The 23,747-nt window shown below is 40.5% G+C and overlaps 1 protein-coding gene across 2 annotated transcripts in view; it reads left to right on the forward strand.

The window, feature by feature from the left end:
* Positions 1 to 23,747, forward strand: part of NUP210 (nucleoporin 210) — a 120,933-nt gene that overhangs the window by 47,353 nt on the left and 49,833 nt on the right. The window contains exons 12-20 of one of the 2 annotated variants that reach the window (XM_077821183.1): positions 6,771 to 6,926; positions 10,551 to 10,749; positions 12,321 to 12,466; positions 15,924 to 16,145; positions 17,568 to 17,741; positions 19,242 to 19,434; positions 20,396 to 20,502; positions 23,116 to 23,220; positions 23,359 to 23,460. In XM_077821183.1, coding sequence (XP_077677309.1) covers positions 6,771 to 6,926; positions 10,551 to 10,749; positions 12,321 to 12,466; positions 15,924 to 16,145; positions 17,568 to 17,741; positions 19,242 to 19,434; positions 20,396 to 20,502; positions 23,116 to 23,220; positions 23,359 to 23,460 — 1,404 coding nt within the window. The remainder of the gene's footprint in view (positions 1 to 6,770; positions 6,927 to 10,550; positions 10,750 to 12,320; positions 12,467 to 15,923; positions 16,146 to 17,567; positions 17,742 to 19,241; positions 19,435 to 20,395; positions 20,503 to 23,115; positions 23,221 to 23,358; positions 23,461 to 23,747) is intronic. The other variant, XM_077821184.1, reaches the window with a different exon arrangement.

Below are 23,747 nucleotides of genomic sequence, written 5' to 3' on the forward strand. Positions count from 1 at the left end.
TTTTTTTTTTATGCCATCATGGTGGTTAGCGCGATATTAAATGTCCAACTGGTTACAGTGATTTTCATAAAAAATAAATCTTTAGATGTTCTGATTTGATTTCCTTAAATTATAAAGTGGGTCTACTGACAAGTTTTACCTAATCTACATTTACAGCAGCATTGTATTAATTTAGATGGAATAAAGGGGCCCAGAGAGTCACAGGGGTTACAATGATCCTGACTGTCCAATGGTAAACAAAGTTTGGGGTTTGGTGTACAGAGACCTCAGCCTGCTTGGTACCATGGCAAACAGGCCATGACAAATCCTTGTTAACATTTTATAGAAAATACAGAAAAGGAGGAGGGGGGAAGGTGAAAGCATTTGAAATGTAAAATATTGACTAAGGCTTTCATTTTAAACATAGCCCCTGTTGCCTTTCCCCTTAGCTGGAGAAAGTCGTCTTCCTTTCTTTCTTTCTTCCTTTCTTCCGCTTTTCTTGGTGAGAGGCATGGAGAGTAGGAAGGACCAGACCTCCTTTTCCACAACAGGTTCCAGCGCTTCCTGGGGGATTCTCCAGCATTCCCAGGCCAGCCAGGAGATATAATCCCTCCAGCGTGTCCTGGGTCGACCTCGAGGCCTACACCCAGTGGGACGTGCCCGGTAAAGTTCCAATGGAAGCCCCAAGTGGGCATCCTTATTAGGTGCCCAAACAATCTCAACTGGTTCCGCTTGATCCAGAGGAGTAGTGGCTATACTCCGAGGCGCTCCCATATAGCCGAGCTCCTCACCCTATCCCGGAGAGTAAGCCCAGCTACCGTGTGGAGAAACCTCATTTCCACCACTTGTATCCGCGATCTCGTCCTTTTGGCCATTACCCAAAGTTCATGACCATAGGTGAGGATGGGGACCTAGAATGACCTGTAAACAGAGAGCTTGGGCGAGAACTCGGCTCCCACTTCACCATCATGGATCAGTACAGTGCCCGCATTGCTGCCGCACCAATCTGCTTGTTGATTTCACGCTCCCGTTTGTCATCACTCATGAACGAGACCCCTAGATACTTGAACTTATTCACTGGGGCAGCTGCTCCCCCCTCACCTGGAGAGGGCAGTTCACTTTCTTCTGGGAGAGGATCATGACCTGTGATTTGGAGGGACTGATTCTCATCCTAACCGCTTCACACTAAGCAGCAAAACATATGAGTGAGTGTCGGAGATCACAGTCTGAAGAAGCAAGAAGGCCAACATCAGTTACAAACAGCAGAGATGCCACCTCCGAGTCCCTCTACCGGATGCACTGCATAGCTCAGCTGTGCCTTGATGTCCTGTCCATGAAAATCACAAACAGCGGTGGTGACAAGATGCATTCTTGGTGGAGTCCAGCGCCCACTTAGCACAAACTCAACATGAGGCCAAGAATATGAACGCAGCTCTCACTCCGAGAATAGAGGGACCAGATAGCATTCAAAAGCGGCACTGACACCTCATACTCCCACAGCACTTCCCACAGGACATCTCGTGGAACGCAGTCATATGCTTTCTCCAGGTCTATAAAACAAAGGTAAGCCAGATTAGCAAATCCCACGACCCCTCAAGTATCTGCGAGAGAACAAAGAACTGGTCCATTGTTCCATGGCCGGGACGGAATCCACATTCTTCCTCCTGAATCCAAGGTTCAGCTAGCAGGCGTAACCTCCTCTCCAGCACCCTAGCATAGGCTTTGCCAGGGAGGCTGAGGAGTGTGATCCCCCTATAGTTGTAACACATCCTCTGGTCTCCTTTCTTAAAGATTGGGACCACCACTCTGGTTTGCCAGTCCGGAGGTACTGCACTGCCTTCTATGCAACACTGAACTGATGCATGAACCACGACACCCCAACCTTGTCCAGGGATTTCAATATCTCCAGGCGAAGCTTGTCCACCGCTGCTGCCTTACCACTACGAAGGAACTTTACCACTATATTGACCTCAGCATCAGAAATAGATCTGATCTCACCGGAGGTGTCCGGCGCTGCCTTCTGGAAGGGGGGGCATTTCCATCGACTTGAGGAGTTCCTCAAAGTGCTCCTTCCACCTCTCGACAATTTCCTTCGTCGAAGTCAGTGTTTCACCACCCTTACTCAGTACAGCCTGGGCAATGTCCTGCCGACCCCTTCAAAGGCAATGAATGGTTTTCCAGATAATACCTTTTGAGGCCATCTGGTAGTCATTATCCATGGTCTCTCCATACTCCTCCCAAGCCTGGGCTTTTGCTTCAACAACTGCCACAGCTGCAGCATTCTTAGCCAGCAGGTATCTCTCAGCCATATCAGGAGTCCGGTTCGTGAGCATTGCTTGGCAGGCCTCCTTCTTTGACTTGACAGCTTCCATCACCACTGGAATCCACCAGTGGTCCTAGGGTTGCCAACATGGCAGGCACCAACCGCCTTAAGGCCACAGCTTTTCGTGGCTGCCTCAATGATTGAGGTCCTGAACAAGGTCCACTTGGACTCAGTGCCCAAGATCTCACCCAGACTGCAAGAGAGGTTTTTCTCCTGAAAGTATTTAGAAAGGAAAAAAACACGTTTGACAGTTTCTTAGATGGTATTAAGGATGGTAATAACTGTCCTTTTGGGGAAAAAGACGTTAGTTGAGATGGGCTGTTGTTATTGCTGCTGCTGTTAAAGTGCCAATTCCTAAGAAGACAAAATAAGAAAATACACAAAAAGGGAGAGAAAAAAACAGCAAAGATAGAAAACGCAGCTTCTGTCTCTGATGTTAACTCTCACTTGTGATCTCAGTGCTGGAAAAACACAGACATAGCACATGATCTTAACAGCCATTCCAAGACCTGGCAAACTAGTTACTAGCTGTCAAGGTTCCTCCCCCACTCTGAACTCTAGGGTACAGATGTGGGGACCTGCATGAAAAACCTCCTAAGCTTATCTTTACCAGCTTAGGTCAAAACTTCCCCAAGGTACAAAATATTCTACCCTTTGTCCTTGGATTGGCCGCTACCACCACCAAACTAATACTGGTTACTTGGGAAGAGCTGTTTGGACGCGTCTTTCCCCCCAAAATACTTCCCAAAACCTTGCACCCCACTTCTTGGACAAGGTTTGGTAAAAAGCCTCACCAATTTGCCTAGGTGACTACAGACCCAGACCCTTGGATCTTAAGAACAATGAACAATCCTCCCAACACTTGCACCCCCCCTTTCCTGGGAAATGTTGGATAAAAAGCCTCACCAATTTGCATAGGTGACCACAGACCCAAACCCTTGGATCTGAGAACAATGAAAAAAGCATTCAGTTTTCTTACAAGAAGACTTTTAATAAAAATAGAAGTAAATAGAAATCCCCCCTGTAAAATCAGGATGGTAGATATCTTACAGGGTAATTAGATTCAAAAACATAGAGAACCCCTCTAGGCAAAACCTTAAGTTACAAAAAAGATACACAGACAGAAATAGTTATTCTATGCAGCACAATTCTTTTCTCAGCCATTTAAAGAAATCATAATCTAACACATACCTAGCTAGATTACTTACTAAAAGTTCTAAGACTCCATTCCTGGTCTATCCCCGGCCAAGACAGAATATAGACAGACACACAGACCCTTTGTTTCTCTCCCTCCTCCCAGCTTTTGAAAGTATCTTGTCTCCTCATTGGTCATTTTGGTCAGGTGCCAGCGAGGTTACCTTTAGCTTCTTAACCCTTTACAGGTGAGAGGAGCTTTCCCCTGGCTAGGAGGGATTTCAAAGGGGTTTACCCTTCCCTTTATATTTATGACACTAGCATTAGACTGTTTAGGACATTGCTTTGAGCTGTCTCTTTCTGGTCACAGGTGTACAGCAGTGTTGCAAAATATGCAATCTTCCTGGCTAAGCCAGACTCTTATTAGACCAAAGGAAAAAGGCGAGAGATGGGAAAAAGAGGAAATAAGGTAGTGAAGGAAAAGGACACATTTCAGGTGGGAGGAGACAAAGTGTGACATCCCAGGTGGTCATCTCTAAGGATTAGGATGAAGAAGGTCCTGGGTCTCAGGAGATGGTGAGGGTGGCAGCCAGGATAGTGAAGCTCACTCCAGGAACCAATTTTTCTCCCAAAGTCTTTCTTTAAGAACCCCAAAAGGAAGTGATGGGCGGAATAGCCCATCTCCTCATTATTTTGTCCATCAGTTAGACCTAATTTCAGACACATGTATTTTGATTAATTGATTTCTGGTCCTCTGCTCCTCATGTTTACCAGTCACAATCTTAACACAATCCTTGTATTATAACAACAAGCCTTTTTTCTTTTTACTAAATCAGTCTTTCCATCTTGCTTTTCCTATCAGTGCTTGTTGTAATAGGCTATTGTGACATTTCATGAATTTTCACTTCTCATGGCTGCCCTCACAATTAGGGCAAATTTGTAGGCTTAATTATCACAACAGCAGTCAGTGCTCAGTTACAACTGGTTATTAATTACGGTAGACAGTTTATTATTGCCATTCTTGTTTTCAGATCAGTCTCTACCTCTTGCTCAGTGCGTTTCGGATCAAGCCCTTTTAAGTCAAGGAATAAACTCCCAGAGATTTTGGTGGGCTTTGGACTAATCCCAAAGTTTGTTTAATCTCTGAAAAGTGTTTCTGCCCAAATAGCATCATGGGGGTTCCATGTTTATTTTATGTCACTGATTTCTTGATTTCTAAACTGGCTCTGAATACATGTAAAAGAGAGTTTAAATATCATGTTACTTTACTTAGTTTAGGAAAGCCAAGTGTCAGCCCTATGAAGCTAGGAATCTGAAAGTCAAGTTGTGTTTTTTCTGGTTTGTGCATCATCAGTAATACAAATTGTGCAGGTAGGGCCCAGTTAACAAGTCCGTGGATGATGTGCAAGTCAGGATAGAATCCAGTGTGTTCTCCCTGAGCTGTCCAGTAGTAACTAGAGTAAAAAGTAGCAACACTTTTTTTTGGCTGCCTAGTAAGAAGATGTCACTCTGCATACACATAAGAAGGTAACATTTTTACAGTCAGTCTTCTGACTATTTTAACTGAAATTCTGTTTATCCAGATATACCTGATGTCTCCAAAGCATTTTGAGTAAATAATTCTGCATTATCCTAAGGAATCTGAGCTTTCACCCTTCTAGACTGGGCCTGTTTCCCCAAGTTCCACTCCAACTGTTGCCTGTTTGGCCAGTAGTTTCATTTTTTTCTGATGATTTTCCGTTAATAGGCCGTGCAGAAGCTCACGAGAGAAAAGGAACTACCATATTAAATCGCCTCCTCTTTGATTCCTTTGGGAAGAGTCTACTTGCATGTGTCTCAGCTATTCCTCCTTTTAGACCTATGATTACTGCCCACACGAACCTTGTTTTTCATTTTACTTGGTTTTCATCCGTTGAATCGTGAAACTGTTTATAGAAAATGTTTATTATGCTACAGAAGTTAACCCCCACATAATTTGAAGCTTCTTGCAATATGACATTATTCTTTTTGCATCTCTCATTATGGAGCATTGTCTCACAGGTTGACCATAGCATGTGGAGAGCGGCACCTGGGTGATAGAGAAAAAGATGTTTTTTAAAAAAATGCAAATTATTCTCAGTATCTTTTGCTGTGCACCACAATGTTGCCACAGAATTATTTTTATATCTTGTCATAGTGCAGTTTAAAAACTATGAATTCTATAGCAGTGGTTTTCTTTATATAAGAATGTTACAGATCGAGAATGACATTGTTACTTCTGGTGGGGCAAACTCGGTGGTTCTTGACTCAGTGTGAATGTGGAACTTCAGCAGATAGTATTCTGCTTTGATTCCAATAAGCTACAGAGTTACCATACTACTTAATGAGCAAAGTCATTCATCTCTCTTGTGGCACAGACCATAAGACTGAATAATTAGTTGTTCCCACTTGCTCCGCTAAATGAAACTAAAGTTAAAATCCTGGCAATTTATCTTAAAATCCTTCATGAAGTGGAAAGCTCTGATTCTTGGAAATGGTGCCTTTTGACATGAATATCTAGGTTTGTCAATGATTGAATCCTTAGAGAGCCTGGCTGAGGATGTAACCTACACAGTGTATGGGCCTCTGTATTGCCCAAGGTAAGTGTGGGCAATCTATGTTGCTACCTATCACTTACTGCTGATGGATAAATTCCTGGAGCAGTATGTATGCTGGATGTACAGATACAGAAACATCTGCTAACATACCCTTCAGGCTAAAAATAAAGATGTGATGGCAGCAAAAAATCAGTTTTTGTTTCCTTTTCTCTGCCCTCTTCTTTTGCTTTTTAGACTTCTTAATAATTCCTGTTGGTAGAATCCAGTTGCCATAGTACAGTAGGTTAGCTGCACTGAGACCTAAAATCGTTCACTTGACTGTCTTTGGCTTTCAGCAACAGAAAGTTAATCGGAGTTTTGAAAAATACAGCAATCACATACGCTGGGCCTCTGTTGTGCTGACTTGTGAAATGATATGCTGACGGCAAGTGCTATTAATCACAGGGATCTTTGAGCATTAGAATTCTGCAGCAGTGGTAGAGATAGGCGTTTAGATTAGCAGCAGTGATGAGCAAAATGTACATGTGTGAAGAAATCTGAAATTAAAATGAAAGAAGGGCAGGAATCTGCTAATCCCTGGCCTTGCTGATTTAAAGTGTTGGGGGCCTCAGTTTCATTGTATTTCAGTGCTAGCATTCTTAACTCTACTCAGTGTGTCTAGCATTTTATGCAGTATGTCCGAAGTTTGGGTAGATGATAACCAAGAGAACAGGGCACCATATTAATACAAATTAAATATTTTTTCCTTCATGTTTTAGGCTCACGGTGGAAGTGGAAATTTCAGTTGGTCCTATTCTAACCAGGCTGTTGCTACAGTAACAGTCAAAGGAGTCATGACAACTGGAAGTGATATTGGTGTCAGTGTTATACAGGCAAATGATGTTCAGAACCCACTGCATTATGGAGAAATGAAGGTAAACAGTATTTTCTCTGGTCACTTTTGAAAGTTGGCTTTAGCGGCTGTAGAGAAGGCAGGGAGAGCGGTCACTCAAGGAGCAAAGTGTCTCTAAAACCACAATCCCTGGTCACATGTCCCATAGAATTCTGCGTCCATGCCCTGTGGCGGGCAAGTTGAGTCAGAGCTCACGCTACTGGTGGCTCCTCTCAGACTATCTCTTTAATTACTATTTTAGTGTCTGTCCCAGCGATGAAATTTAGCCTGTCCTTTTACCTCCTCTCCCAGGAAAGGCTTTTCCCAGTTGAATTCTTTATGTTGAAAAAATAACACACACTTACTAGCTGCAGGCCAAGCAATTGGCCTGATAACCCTAAGTAAAAACACCTGTTTGTTTTCCCACAGAGCCTCTGCCAGAAACAGTTAGTTTGTTTTCCCCTTGTGTTAAATGATAAAAGATACCATCCAGGTGGATGGGCATTTCTCAGCAAGGATAGAAAGCCAGAATTTTACAAAATCCCACATGACAGACCCAGTTGAGCTCCAGATCCCAAAACAAGCTAAAACTGTGTTTAGAAAAGACACCATGATTACTTCTGTGGGTTATTGCTTCACACGGATACAGGGGACAAAAAAATATACCTCAGTCAGGAGGCATTTGGAAGCATTGGCCACCTCTCTGCAAACCCACACCCCTTCTTACTGCTTTTCCAGAATAATCATTGCTTGGGGTAGTGACCTAGTGGGGGAAAAAAATCTAGGAACAAGCATCGCAATCTACCTACAAGAAAATCTCTTGACAAGAAGTGGGGGAGCAGAAAATTCTCTACTTGATGCTTATGGTGGAGCTCCATGAATTTAAATACTTTTTCCTAGCATTTTTGCAGCTTTGGAAGTTTTCATTTGGGGGAACTTACATGGTGCCCTGTTCCTTAATGGAGAACTGGCCACTGTCTTTAAGTAATCCTGAACAATAAACTGGTAAAAAATAAACTGAATGGATAAACCATATTATTTTATTTATTTATTTATTTTATTTTACAAAAGAGAAGTCAGTAGCCCCAGTTGTTCTGGTCAGATTCTAACCTGGGTAACTGCATTCTGCCTTCTTCAAAAACGGTGTTATTTTTCATTGTATTCGACTGTTGTGTGGCATTCTTGGTGCTCTTAGGAATACAGGTGGCCCCAGTCTAGCATGGCACATAAGTATGTGCTTAACTTCTTAAGCTGGATTGGGGCCAAAATGGGCATACTCTTGTCTGTATCAGCCTCAGTCAAATTCAGCCTCTGAAGCATGAGCATGGCCTGAATGCAGGCTTTCGAAAAAGGCAGAGTAGAAGTATAGCTTTAAAAAGCTAAGCATTGTAGAGAGAACCTGAATTGAGGGGTAAAAGCTTGCTCCTGAACTCCAACAGTAGAAGTAAGAGATGGTGGTTGAGAGCTGCAAGTTTGTGTGTGAATTATTTGATTATTTTGAGACCTGGAGCCTGTATATTTGTGTACAATATGGTCATAAATAGAGAACTCCTCACCTGGAATATGCTTATTTATGCCAAGCAATGAGAGACCCAGTCTGGCAAGCGAACCTTTCACCCTTACATCCAACTGAGAGTCTTCTTAAAAAAAAAAAAGAAGAAGAAAAGAAAATTGCTGTCCATCTCCAAGAAAAGGTGGCAGTTGAGTTCGGAAGAGCATTTGTAGACTTGGAAGAGTGCACCTGCATAACAGGTGCATGGATATAATTTAGCAGCTGATGTGAAGTGAACTGATAAGATTAAAATTGCAGACACTGGTGACCCAAAATGCCTAACCGCTTTTATGACCTCCTGTATCCAGCATAGCTAAAATCCTGCAGGTTCTACATTGTACCTTTGTTTGCTTCAGAGCTCCTTCGGGCAAGGGTGTGAGAGAGTATGTGCTTGTCAGACTCTCCAATACTGTCCTGTAATGAAAAGAGAGCTATTTAAGCAGCCAGACTTTTGTTTGATATGACTGTGTTGGGAAAAATCTTTCGAAACAAAACTTGCTGGGTAAAATTGTATTTGCACCGGCTTTGCAGGGTGCAGCAGCTTGCTTTTAATGTATTTTAAGTTAACTACATCAATTCTACAAAATGTAGTTTAAATGGACATTAAACATAGTGTTTAAATGTGTACAAAGTGATGTTCTTCTGGCTGTTAAACCAGTGTTAAAGCAAGATGGGACCTACTTTACAATCTTTCTGTGACACTGCGCCCATATTATCTGTGTCCCAAAGATGTCACTTTTAGCAATATGACAGTTGCCTGCAGGAAGTTCAGAAATGATGTTTTTAATTAAAACTGTATTTCCAAATACAATTAAAAGTTTATAGACGGTAATAACTCAAAAAAATGCTTCTTACCATGCAAGCTTTTAGAGCAGTACACTGAACAAACTGAGCATCATGTGAAGGTACTAAATATCTCTGCTAACGTGTTAAACGTTGTGTATTCTGTTTGGAATAAATTGAAGTGTTTGGGGTAGGAGCTTTATCTGCTGACCTTGATAAGCAAGTTATAAGAATAGTCATTTATGTTCCATGAGGATTGCAGTTTTAACACCATACCATATGGTCTAAATTTGCCCTGAAGCTTTTGGCAGATGGTTTAAAAAGTTAAAGATGCTGCAAATGAAAAGCTTTGATCACAGCAATGGTTATGAAGTGTTACAATCAGTCTGTGATGATTTCGTTAACATTAGCGAAAGGGTAACAAATCGGAGAAACAAACAAATACCATTCAAGGGCCTGCTCATTAACACTTCAGATAATGTCTTTAAACATTCTGTTAATCATTTCAGATCATCTAGACTCCGAGGATCTGATGCTCCCTCTCTTACTTACACACATAACCCTTTTGATTTCAGAGGTGCGTCTCACGTAAAGATTACCTGCATAAATAAAAGTTGCAGGATCAAGCTCCAGATTGTCAAGGATGCTCAGTGCTTGGTATAGTTTGGGGTTTTTTGGTATTATAGCAGAAATCTTAGTAAGTAAAATGACAATCTCTTATAAATACACTATTGAAGAAAGACTCCCTTAATCAGAGTCTGTTAACATAGTTAAAGAAAAAATTAATATAAACCCCCACCAGCATTTCCCTCATACACTGCTGCCATCTCCTTTCTTGATCCAAAGCCCATTGAAACTGGTTGAAAGACTCTCTTTGACTTCAGTGGGATTGGCTCAAGCCCTTATACCAGTGGAACTTCAGCTCAGAAACTTCCTCTGTCGGAATCTGTGGCAGTATCTTATGCTTGGGGAGGTCCAATGTTTTAAAATGATCCCAGAATAAAATTGGCAACAGATTACAGAGTGCTTAAAAATAGGTGCAGGTTTCAGTGCACTTGTGAAAAGATCTCTAGACTGGCATTAGGGAACGCTTCTAGACGCTTCTTCGCGCCACCCTCTCCCTCCCCCCCCCCCATCAGTTTTGGGGAACAGCACTGGTGGGGCTCTGAACGGCTGTTCCTAGCCCTCTTCTCTCAGAGGGAAGCTGACTGTGGTGAGGTGTCCTTGGGAGGGGATGTTTGGGAGGAAAACATAATTAGTGAGTCTTAAACTTTATTTCTAGTTCCTTATGTAGCTGTGTCTTACCTCCTTGTTTTTTCTTGTCTGTCTCAGGTATATGTAACTGAACCTAGGGGCATGGAGTTCACGCCGTGTCAAGTTGAAGCACGTGTGGGTCAGATACTGGAGCTGCCCTTGAGGATTAATGGCCTAATGAATATTGAGACCAGTGAGATGGTCACACTCAGCGATTGTTCACATTTTGACTTAGTCGTGGAGGTAGAAAACCGCGGCGTCTTCAAACCACTCCAAGGTGAGTTTAAAACACAAAACAAAACAAAACAAAAAAAACCCTATGTATTTAGTTCAGGTTACAAGACAAATAGAGATATTACAAATGTAAATCATTTACCTACTTGTAATGGCCTATTTTAATGGATTCATGGCAGATAACTAGAGAGATGTCCAACAGCAAATACAGAGACCATAGTAGTCCAAGATTTCTGTATATTGAAGATGCTTATTTTCTTTTTTATGGAGGAGCATTTTTATTTCTTTGTCTTTTAATATTTAAGGATACCAAAATCTCTGGCAACAAATAAGCTGAGTACGCTGAGGAATGTTCAGACTCACATACACGCTGCTCTACCCCAGACCTTTCCACTGTTTTTTCAAAGTCCTTGTTGTAACAAACCTGATGGTTTCCTCACCAGAGATGATCAGTTAAGTCAGGTTTTGGGGAGGCACGTTGGCTGATGGGAAGATACCAAACTCTTTCACTTATGATACCTTGCCCAAATTTGCATAAAGTTCCCTTTTCAGTTCTATTAAGCCGTTCACCCATCTGATTGTTTGCTTGTTTTCTGGGAGAAATGGGGGCCGAGGATAGCAATTTCTTAAATTCCATTCACTGCAGTCATTGGAGCAGGGCCAAAGTACTGTCCTTCTGAAGCTTACTATTTTAAGCCGTGCATTTCCTCAGGTGCTTCCCTAGCTGTTTCCACCATTATAGCACTTGTCTGACCAGAATATGGAATGTGCAAACTCTTCTAAATTTGCCATTAGTGAATCCTTCTGCACTAACAGGCTGAGCAACTTTATTGTCATCTGGTGTCTGCTGGACCTTGCACCCACAATCCTTTGTTAGCCTGCTTCTTGTTAGTTCTTCCTTGTGTTGTATTATTGAGCCAGCCAAAGCAGTTATTGTTAGACTTACAGCATCTGCTTGCTGAAGAGGCAGCTCTTTTAAATGTCATTCTACTTAGTTTGTATATGTACCTTAATTGCCATTGTTCTGTTAAAAAAATCCAGTCAAACTGAAAAAAGGAGAGCGAAGAAAAGAAAACCCCACAAAACACCTGGGTCAGCAAACAGACACATGCCATGAAACTAGCAACTTAGTTTCTCCTAGATAAAACTTAAAACTTAATCATTAACTTGAGTTTAGGTAATACATCATGCTCTGTGCAGTTTTAACTGTGCATTTGTTTTAACTGTGCATTTTATTTTGGCTTAATTACAAGCCAGTTTCAATTTAGAACAGCAGGGAAAAATACTCTGCTAAAAGAAAGAGCAAATTATATTACTCTGTATCCCAAAGAGAAGACTAATGTCCTTTTAGCAAAATTTGGAAGGAAAAGAAGTTTAATAAGTTTGTGTGTTTCATAAGGTGACAGTTTTGAGGCTAATGACAATACATTATTTAATAGAGCTATGGGTATTGCATTTCCTCCATTCAGTCACTGAAATTATCTGTACATATTCCCTGCATATTTCTAGCACAAAAGTAATACTGTCAAGAAAGCTATATTAAAATCTGTATTGACGTGTCTCGCTTATTCTCCCCAAATGTTTACTCTAATTTATTTGTTTGTTTTTTGACAGGGAGACTTAAGCCAAGTTCTGATTTTTGCAGTGGAGTCAGAGTGAAAGCTGAGGCACAAGGATACACGACACTTGTTGTTAGTTACACTCATGGTCAAGTCCACCTTAGTGCTAGCATCACCATTGCTGCCTACCTACCGCTAAAAGTACGCCTGTAGTAAAATATTCTCTTTAATTGCTGGTCTTAAAACAGTCTACTTTTGAAAATTCATTCAACTCCTAACTGAGATTTGATATTATGTGCTAGTATATGAAAATGAGATAGTCCATTGACTTGGTGCTATCTGAAAACAATCACAGATAGACAGGACTCAAGAAAAGACCTAGGACTAGGGGATACTGTCAGCATGAGTGTTGATTTGCTGGCAGAGTGGTGCATATAAGAACACATAAGAACAGCCATACTAGGTCAAACCAAATGTCCATCTAGCCCAGTATCCTGTCTTCCGACAGTAGCCAATGCCAGGTGCCCCAGAGGGAATGAACAGAACAGGTCATCATCAAGTGATCCATCCCCTGTCGCCCATTCCCAGCTTCTGGCAAACAGAGGCTAGGGACATTTCATGTGAGAGTAGGAGAACTTGGGTGCACATGCTGTTCAGACTATTCCTGTTTCTAGCTAGTTTTGCTAGTCCCTAACTTCCATGAATATTAAGTTTGCCCACAGTCATCTTCTCTTCAAAAAGGAAATATAAAAAGCACAGTAAAGAAGCAAAGGCAATGTATTGCAGTTCTCAATAACAGTAATATAAAATCCTGGGAGATGAAGGTGCTATTAGGTGAATTAAATAGAGAAAGTATGCTGCTAAATGATAACACATAGTACAAGGTTTATAAAGGGATCTGGACTTGTCAATCAGTTCAAGAAATTGAATCTTTCTGAACTCAGATACAATATTTTTCTCCAAAATGTAACTGTTGAATTAGTTAGTTACTCATCAGTAAACTTCGAAGTGGTGGGAGGTTCAAACCCTTCCTTGTATCTAACTGTCTGTTTAAAATGATTAACAATTGGCCTAATAAGCTATTAATGAGAGCAGTCACAATTGCATGGCCACAGCAGTAGGTAGAAGCAAGCATGGCTTATTACCCTTTTAGTCATAGCACATAAAACTATTATTTGGGAAAAAGGCAGAGTCTGGTGGCCTGTATATTCTGTGGAACTGAGTATTTTTTTTCCTTGCAAACAATGAAAATGTGACAGGTGTTTCACCATTGGACAGGTTACAAAGTGAAATAAGACCCTCATTTAAAAGATAGTGTTCACAAGTCCAAGGAATGATTAAGAAGCATAGGACAGTGTGTCAGCTTCATGATTAGATGCCAACGACTGAATCCACAGAGGCTACCACTGCTGCATGTTAGGATAGTAGTGTTTCAGAATCTGGAATAAATCAATTTTCTTATGTCTAATGATGATTTCACTTTAAAAGATAACATTCTGTCCAAGAGTTGTTTCTACAGCATTGATCAGAGTAAAAGAAATCTTGTTTCACCAGTATGGAACTAAAACACTAATTTTGTGTTTCATCCTCAAAGCTCATTGTAGAGATTTATGGACAAGGGCAGGTTCTGTCCAACAATCTGAAAGTGGGGATCAATTTAGAAATACACAGTAGTAGTCTTAACCCAGTATACTTAATTAACATAGTTAAAATAAAATAAATAAATAAAATAAGAGCCCGTTTGCTGCTGTGTCCCACTGCCATCCCTTGAACTCTGCTTCGCCTTTGCCAATAATCATTCCATCTTCTTAATTACTGGCTATATTTATTGCAATTTTACTTTTATAAAGTATTCTAAATTCAGCTCCGAGTACTACATAAAAAAACCTAACTCCCAATACAGTTTTATAGGGCAAAGATGCCATAAATTTTCAGTTCAGCAGCTATGAACTAGGTAAACTGTTGGGTGTTTGAAGACTGAACACAGCACAGGTAGTAAATTTGAAAGATTAAATTGACATGTAAGAGATAATACAAGTGAATATAGGTATTGTATTAACAAGGGGATGGGGAGTCCATTCAACTGGGAAAAAGTTATATGAATTACATCAGTTGAAGAATGAGTGTTTCATTTCTTGGTGTTAAAATACACAGATTGAGATTACAAAGTGGAATACACCAGGTTTGGGGAAATTAACAGAAGCAATAAATGGATTCCATATCAGATCAAAGAAGTCTTTTTTTTTTTAAAAAAAAAAAGAGGAGATCCTTGCACATCTTTCAGACAGGAGGATGTTGAGATATCCAGAACAGAATAAAAGATCTTCTCTCCCATTGAGTTAAGATATTAGTTATTCATTAGAAGTAGTCCAGATATGACATTAGTGCTTCCCTTCTGGAGCAATGAATAAAAGGGACATGGGTATATGGAAGGGGGAGGATAGACAACTTTAGGGATTACTCTGTTATCTTTTCATTATTAGCCAGTGCTTAGATAGCACTGTGACAGGGCCTTTAGAAAGAACTTAGAACTGTGTTTTTCAAGCAGTGATCCATAGTACCGTTCCTTGTTGTTACCATCTGAATAATGAAATATTTTTATGTGTAAAAATGCAGGGGTGAGACATTGGGAGGAGTTGTCTTCCATTAAAATGTCTCTTATGAAGTGGTCCACAGAGCGAAAAAGTGGAAGAATCCCTGCCATAAGAAGACAAATAGTTAGGAGCCAAGAAGGACAGAGCAAAAGCACATGAATGAATAAACTTTACAGTTTTGGCAACATGTGGATGTCTGTGCAATGAGAATAACCTATGAGGGTTGAGTGAAAATTAGTCTGTGCCCAGCTTTTATAACCATGTCCCTCAAACCAGCATGCATGAATTTTCACAGAAAGTATTGAACCATCCTATGTCCAGATCAGTCTTGGTCTGTCTTACTAACATCAGGTTGTGGAACACTTGAAACAGATGATTCTTTGTGTATTAAAAATGTCAAACCAATTTCTGCATTGATTTTCACTGCAGGCAATGTCAATGAGATGGGCTAGGATTTAAATCCGTGCAGAATTAGTTCTAGTATTCCTGTAGGCTTTTGAAGTGAGACCTTTGTTTCATTTAGTAGGGTAAATAAAGTCAGGGTGTAAAATGCAGGTTCTGAAGAAAGGCTGTACCTGGGAGATTAATCAACCTGAAGGGTCTCAAAAGATAGAGGGTGAAATCTGGCCTTATTTAAATCAATGAGAAGATTGCCATTTACTTCAGTGGGACCAGGATTTTACTCAGAATCTCTTCCTCCTGGAGTAGCTCAGTTACTATAAGAGGGGGAGATTGGAGAATTATCAATAGAAGGAAAAACAGAGTTCCTGAGGCACTGTGGGCATAGCCCTAATGAGCTAAGTTTGCTTTTAATTGTCGATAATCATTTTAATACTCCTGTGTTCTGAATTAACCATATTTATAAAAGTTTTGGGAGAACAGATCATCGGCTAAACAGAAATGATGATAATCAAATGGCTCTTCCACAGAGAATGAGAAAAATGTCACATAAAGTATGGTCACCTGATAGATTTCAGTATAAAATATATATATAATATGTATGTATGTATGTATATTATATGTCATGGTATATATGCATGAGTATAACTTTTGTTCATTTCCAGACTATAGATCCTTCTTCTGTTGCCTTGGTAACTTTGGGTTCTTCCAAAGACATGTTGTTTGAAGGTGGACCCAGACCATGGGTACAAGAACCTTCAAAATTCTTTAGGAACATCACTGCTGAAGATACAGAAAGTATTGGTTTATCTTTATTTGGGCCTCCAACATCTCGGAATCATTTCCAGCACTGGGTTAGAGTATCTTGCAAAACCCTGGGAGAACAAGTAAGTACCAGAAGGTATTTATGTTGTTCTCTCTCAAATCCTGGGTAGAGTAATTGAGAAGAGAAACCAGATTGATTTATGATAAAGTATAGCCTCCAAATGATTAACAGCTTTTGTAATAAGCCAGTATGGAACTTGAATAAGTACATGACTGCCTGTTGCTTATGAACTCTGTTTAGTCTGGTATCAGTCAAGAGTGAAGCATTTTTGAAATTGTTATAAAGATTACAATGGCTTTATTGTAGTATGAAGCCAGTTCATAGTAACCTTATATCATGGAAGGTATTAGAACAGATAAATCCTTATAGCTGCCATTGAATGTATTTACCATGAATACGATAATTGCAAAAGGTTATTTTAAGAAGAGACTGAAATCTTTAGTCTAACTTGCCATACTGGACCAAACTAATCCTTGGTGTAGCTCCATTGACTTGAATAAATATCAGTAAGGAGGCCCCAAGTTCTCTCCATGGTGTACCAGTCTGGTATGCCACTTATTCAGTCACTTACGGGAAGGTGCCCAGTTCTTATGCTCAAAGATTGGGTACACACACAGCCAAGATCCATTAGCACTTGTTTCTGCAATATGTAGTAGAAGTGAATTCCCCTGCCTGCAGATACTGTTCAATTTGTATATTGCCTTGCTGTGGTCTACATTTTGACCAGTTATCTAATCATCTTCCAAGGGCTATTAACTGCCCAATGTAGCTGGCATCCCAAAGTGCATACTGCACAAAACCCAGTTGAATCTAGCAGGGTTAGTCCAAAAGAAACAGTTTCTTGCTGTTACCTCCAAATTGAGGACTCTTGTAACAAAATATAATTCGGAACCTTCATGACTCAGAAATGGTCACATTTGAATGGCATTGCAATAATTCTCACCAATAGCTGATAGGGATTATTCACAGACAGCCAACAAGGGGAAAACCCAAGGTGCCTGTACTTAATTCAGTCTGATATTATCATGTGAGAGAGCGCTGTGGGTAAAAAATGAAAAAACAAATGCAGTTTTTAAAGCTGCTGAAATGGCTACAGGACCTCCAGCCCAGTTCCCTGTTGGCTTCCTTTCCCTCCTATGAGAGAGTGAGCCCAGATGACTATCTTTATAAGCTCTGAAAGCTGCCTTCTTGTCAGTTTGGTGAGATAGTAATGACTATGAAAAGGGACTGAGAATTTGAGCTTTGATAATGGTCTGGAACAGCGTTTAAAATAAATGTATCCTCTTCACTTGTCTGTCTGTGGTATAGAATGTGATTGGGGCATGAACTCATGAGCCCTTCGTATCATATCTTATTTATTCTTTCTCGACACCAGAAAATAACAGAGATGCCTCAAGCAGGATAGTTGTACCTGTAAAATATACCTGCACTCAGTTGTTCTTTGCTTTCATCTACCTTGTTGACTTTCCCAAATGTTATACAGGTGATCGCCTTAACAGTTGGAAATAAGCCCACAGTTACCAACCCTTTTCCAGCCATTGAACCAGCCGTTGTGAAATTTATCTGCGCAGCCCCTTCCCGACTCACTTTGACTCCTATTTATGCAAATCCTCAGCTTGACCTATCCTGCCCTTTGCTGCAACAAAACAAGCAAGTGGTAAGTCTGATAATGACACAGGAGCAATCCATTCATTTCACCTCTAAAAGGCAAAGTGTGCTTCCATGTGGCAATATCCCGAAACAGGCGTGCTCACAGGCTGCAAGAGCAGTGATATTGAGCACCTATGTTCTGACCGACCAGCACTAGTTCCAACTCCACCCGTGCTAGGAGCAAGAATAATCAGAGAGTAGGGTTATTAAAGGGATTGTTCCAGTGTGTGTATAGGGGCCATACCAGGTAATAGGATGTGTGTGCAAAACTATGTGGGTCATGTCCTCTGACCCCCAAGTGTCCCTGTCAGAGGGCCTCTCAAGTGACGTCTCCTAGGATTTCATGGGTCATCTGGGATAAGGACAGGGGAACTCCTTCCTTGTATGTACTCTCTGCTATGCATGGGTTTCTTGCAAAATTTGATTCTGTTCTGTTTCCTTCTCCTGACCTCCCAGTTGTTCTTGGTGTGTATTTGATAACATCCTTGTTTTGTATTTTTGTTTGAAAACTTAATGTAAACAACATGCAGGTCAGCTACCCTGTTTATCTGACTTTAAACAAAAATATGTCTTTGACAACTGTTTCTGGGTACAAAAAGTTGTTCCTCATACCCTTTGATTCTAATCTGGATGGTCCAAGTTTATTGTATCCATGGAACCAGATTTTAAAATGCTTGCAAGTATGCACATGTGCCTAACTTGTGTAGGCGCAACTGTTTGTGTACAAATACTTACATGTGTGCATGAATTAGCGTGGGAGAGAGTGTTGTGCATTGAATTTAGGCGTATGTGAAAGTGCATGCATGCTTGAAAATCTGGCCCAGAATACATAGGCAGTGTTTATTTGGCGGTTATGCCAACGTTAAGGACATATGACTCCATCATCCAAATGAGTAAAATTTTGTGCTCCCCTGCTAGCATGCGATATTCATGGCATCCTAGCATCAGCATTCATAAGTACAAAACATTTTAGTTGCACAAAATTAGAAGTCATGCCTTTATATGTAACTTTATATATTTTCTTAGTTGTCTTTTCTAATGTCTTGAGGTAGATATTTTGACATTTTATAAAACAGTTTGAGGTTGAACAGTTGTCACAAACTCCTCAGGCATCAGACTTGCAGTTTATATCATCTTAGTAGCCCTTGGAAAGATTTATAACCCTGAAATGCATCTTATGTGTAATAGCAAGTTAATATCTCCAGACCCCTTTGATTTTTCAGAATCCAGAGACTGCTCAAGTGTTTTATAAGTAGACTCATTGGCACCAAAAAAAAAAAAAAAAATTGAAGTACAATCTAATATGGCTTTTCATTGGTGGCTGGTTTACCATTACTTTTCTTATGAAATGTTCTGATGACAAAACTTTACCTTAAAAATCTCATAAAAGTGATGTCTTTGTTCGAAAGTTGCCATTCTGCTGCACATAACTGTTTTTCAGGGATCAAAATGGGATCCTAGCAAAATGGGATCCCCTCCAAATTATTATTTTTTTTTTCCTTTTCAGGTTCCTGTTTCAAACTATCGCAATCCGGTATTGGACTTGGCTGCTTTTGACCAACAGGGGCGTAAATTTGATAATTTCAGTTCCCTTGGTATTAACTGGGAATCAACAAAAGTTTCCTTAGCCAGCATTGAGCCCAGTATGCCGATGGAGCTGTCTCTAAAAGAGGATGGAAGTGGTCAGAAGAAAATGCATGGTACAGATCACTTAAGATTATGCACTATGTTGTTTGCAGGAAAACTGGGTTAATTACAATTAGTTATGTTTATGCTAGAGAGGGGTGGGCAAACTTTTTGGCCCGTGGGCCATTTCGGGATGCAAAACTGTATGGAGGGCCATAGTAGTGAAGGCTGTGCCTCCCCAAACAGCCTGACTCCCGCGCCCTGCCTGCCCCCCTCAAAACCCCCGACCCATCCAACCCCCCTCCCCCCCCACTCCTTGTCCCCTGACCGCCCCCTCCCGGTACTCCACCCCCTATCTAACCTCCCCCGCCACCTCCCTGGCTGCCCCCCCCCAGAATCTCTGCCCTATGCAACCGCCCCCTGTTCCCCATTCCCTGACTGCCCCCCGGGATCCCCTATCCAACCCCACAGCCCCCTTACCATGCCACTCAGAGCAGTATGTCTGGCCACAGCACCACTCGGCCGGAGCCAGAAGCACTACCCTGCATGAGTGGGCAGCCCCGCCACCCAGAGCGCTGCCCGCACGGCAGCGTAGCTGCGGGGAAGGGGGACAGGGGGAAAGGGGCCGGGGGCTAGCCTCCCAGGCCAGGAGGTTGGGGGCCAAGTAGGACAGTCCCACAAGCCGGATGTGGCCCATGGGCCGTAGTTTACCTGTGTGCTAAAGCCAAGAAAATGGAGTTCTATAATCTGACCTGCAAAACATTCAATCAGCTTTAATTTTTTAAAGCTTGTTTTCTAACTAGGTGTAAAATTTTTCCAAGAGAAATCTGTATGTAAAAAAGAAAACCCTTGGCTGTTTAAAAATGTATAAAATGAAAGTGGAAAATATGTTGAGCATTAATTTTAAATGGCCATAACCTCCCCTCTCCTTCTGCCATGCAGCCTGATAAATATGACTTCATTGGGGGTGCTTTAAGCTAAAATTTAGTAAACAGCTCTTCCTGTTGTAAATCTGTCATTTTGTTTTTGTTTCAGGCTTGCAAACTGTTCAAGTTCATCACGAGTCTGGAACAACTGCTGTCTCTGCTACTGCGACAGGATACCAGCAGTTTCATCTCAGTGCAGCTAAAGTGAATATACCGGTACTTTGAAGTATAATTTACTCTCTGCTTTTCCCATAGTGCCCTAATGAGGATTGCCCTATATATTCATTTTCTTGCTGCATTATGCTTAATTAGTTTAAAAATAATAAGATAACCCTTTATTAACATCTTCCCAAGACAGAACCACATCAATCTATTTGTATAATGTCCTCAGTTGTTTTATTTTTCTTTATTCTTAGTCATTTAACTACCTTAAATATAACTGGTTCTTTTTTCACAATCTGGGTAAGAGGATTATAAAGAATTTTCATACTTTTATTTCACTTAATTTTCTTTGATTCAGGGTTTTTTGTGGATTGGTGAAGCTTTGTCAGGTTGTCCTTCACTAAAGCAACCATTTGCTTGATACAACCGTCGTTGGGGAAACAAATGTATTTAGGATTTAGTTGCAAAATAGAGCAGAAAGTTTCAGCCTCTACAACTCTGACACATCGATGATTGTCAGACTGTATCTCTGTAGTTCGGCTTGACTTGTGTCTGTTAGAGCAGTGAGGTTAATGTTTGTATAGTACCAGCCGTGTGCCAGCTAGGGGATGTATATAGATACATAAAAAGCCATAGTACCTGCCTTGAAATGCTTAACTAAGTAGACAGTTTATAAACACAGGGAAGGGTGGCAGCAAAAAGCAGTCTCAATAAGCAGTGAAGTCTGACTCAAATTAGTGGCTTAATTTTTGAAAAAATATATATTTTTAAACTGGAGAAGGGAGGGTTGTGAGCATTTCCTTGTGGGATTGGCTAGGACTTGTACACAGCAAGTTACTAGTTTACAAAAACCAAATCCAAACAAACCAAAAGAACCCTGAATCCCATATCGTTTGTCTTGGAGATCTAATTACTTGTGTAAAATAAATTAAACAGTGTTAGGGCTTTGCTAAAAAATTTTTCTAAGTGGTTCTTTGAAAACCCTGCTAAGGGCATACGTGTATGTAGGATTCAAGCAAAGTGCAGAATTTATTGCCCGGGAGACTGAAGTTATCTTAGCTTATAACATATATTTGGACAGCAGTCATGTGAATTCCTCCCTGCTTTGTCAGTATGCCCCAGCTCTGCTCTGGAGGTGAGATCCTGTAGGAGTGGGAGGATAATCAGAATTGCCATTCGATCCTTGGCTCTGCACTGAGATTGCCAGCAAGGATCCCAATTTGTTCCAGTTGGGAAGTTGTTTTGTATCATGTGGGCATGTGCCCATCTAGCAATTAGACTGAAACTAACTCTTGGAAGCCATCCGATGGTAATGATTCTTTTTGTTCATGATTACACAGAACTAGATTTAAATTGACATAGAGAGTGAATGGGTCTGTGTCTCTTTTTCCCCTGACCTATCCAGTCCCTCTTCTATAACTTCTGTAAGGAAAGTGGAGTGGTATTACTATATGATCCTTCAAATTCTACCTTATTTTAAGACAAACAAATAACAATTGCCATATATTTCAACACCAAACATCAGGTAGGCAGTCTGAGAGATCGACAGATACCTAGAAATAGTAACTTTGTAGAATTTTTCTTTACGAGTTTGGAAAATTCTACCTTTTTTCCCAAATATGCAGGACTGATTTCTTGGCTATCCTTTCCATAGAACACCCACTCAAAATGACTTCAGACATCTGTAAGGTACCAGGATTTGGCTTTCGTTCATTTTGAATTCCAGATCTGGGAGAAACCTGTATTTTGCCAAGGCAAAGATTGGTTACACAGTCAGTTTCCGCTAGTCAGACACATACATCAGTAATTTAAATGACAGAAAATATTGATTTGTTTGCTCATTCCTGTTGCAGCATGAACATTATGGCAAAGAAAGCTGGCACTTTTTTTTTTCCCCCTTAAAAACAAAAAAAACCCAAACAAATATCTTGTTAATAGCTATGCTTATTAAGATGTCTTGATTGACTGTCCTCTCTTTAAGTAAAGCACCCAAGTGTTTCATTGTGGATGACATCCCTCTCTATATTGAGCAAAATAATTTAACTAATTGGGTTGAGTGGGGATAAAATACTTAACTTCCCCTGAAAAGGCTGCTCTGCATTTTTCCTGCTTAACCTAATGTCATTGGGATCAAATGATTAGACCAGGTTCTGTAGTACAATTTTATATAGCGGTTATGTACTTGCAAGTAATTGTGGGTTGATTTTATTTTATTTGTTGATTTTTGTGGATAACTTGTGTAATTCTGAAAAGGAAATGTGGAAGGACAAGACAGACTGAACGCTATCGTCAGAATTCTATCTAAACTTGGAACATCAGGCCTCCAAAATGTCTTTGGTGATCTAATAAGCCCTACACATTTATGTCAATCATCATAAATTAATCCTTCCAAGCCCTTAATGCACAGGCCTAGGCTCTTTGTCTTGCCCTTTTGGGCCTAATGCAGAAAACTGCAGCATGCATTGTGTACCTCTGCATACATAACAGATAAGCAACTCCATCTGTACCTTGATTGTTGGAGACATTCTGTTACCTAACCTCCACTTCCATTGTCCATTTAAGTATCTGGGTAATCCATCCTTCCCTACATAGAGGAGTAACTGACTTTCCTCTGGCTTTTAATTGTATGCTACCCAATTGATCACTAGTCTGCATTATTCCTTTCAGTATGAACCTCTTATCCCTGTGTCTGCCACTATTGAGCTGATACTTGTAGAAGATGTGAAAGTGAGTCCTAGTGATGTTACAATCTACAATCACCCTGATGTCAAGGTAAATAATTTTCTTGCTAATTATTTTGATTTATATCTGGGGGAAGGTGGAGTGTCACAAACACTCAGAGAGTAAGTGTATTACAGTTTTGGCAATGTACTAAAAAGATGTAATCCCACATGCTTTTCCCCTTTGCAGGCAGAGCTGCTCATCAGAGAGGGTTCTGGATATTTTTTCATCAACACCAGTGTTGTAAATGTTGTAAAAGTGGCTTATCAAGAAGCTCGAGGCATTGCTTTGGTGAGTGGAATAATACTTCAGTGTATTTATTTTAATGATCTGAGTATGCTAATCTCATTGTTCAGTGTTGCCTTTTTGGTATGGTGAGAGATAACAGCTTGTTATAATTCATAATAAATTGTACTGTTAACAAATTATAAAGAGGAGGGAAGCACTTACTAAGAGATTGTAAAAATCCTTTGATTTTTCTTTCCTGTTGGTGCCTTTCCATTTTCTATTATCATACCACATTTGACAGCAAGATCTAGTGAGTAGCTTCTTGCACTCTTTACGGTCAAGATCTGTTA

The sequence above is a fragment of the Eretmochelys imbricata genome, chromosome 7, assembly GCF_965152235.1.
Source record: "Eretmochelys imbricata isolate rEreImb1 chromosome 7, rEreImb1.hap1, whole genome shotgun sequence".
NCBI lineage: Eukaryota > Metazoa > Chordata > Testudines > Cheloniidae > Eretmochelys > Eretmochelys imbricata.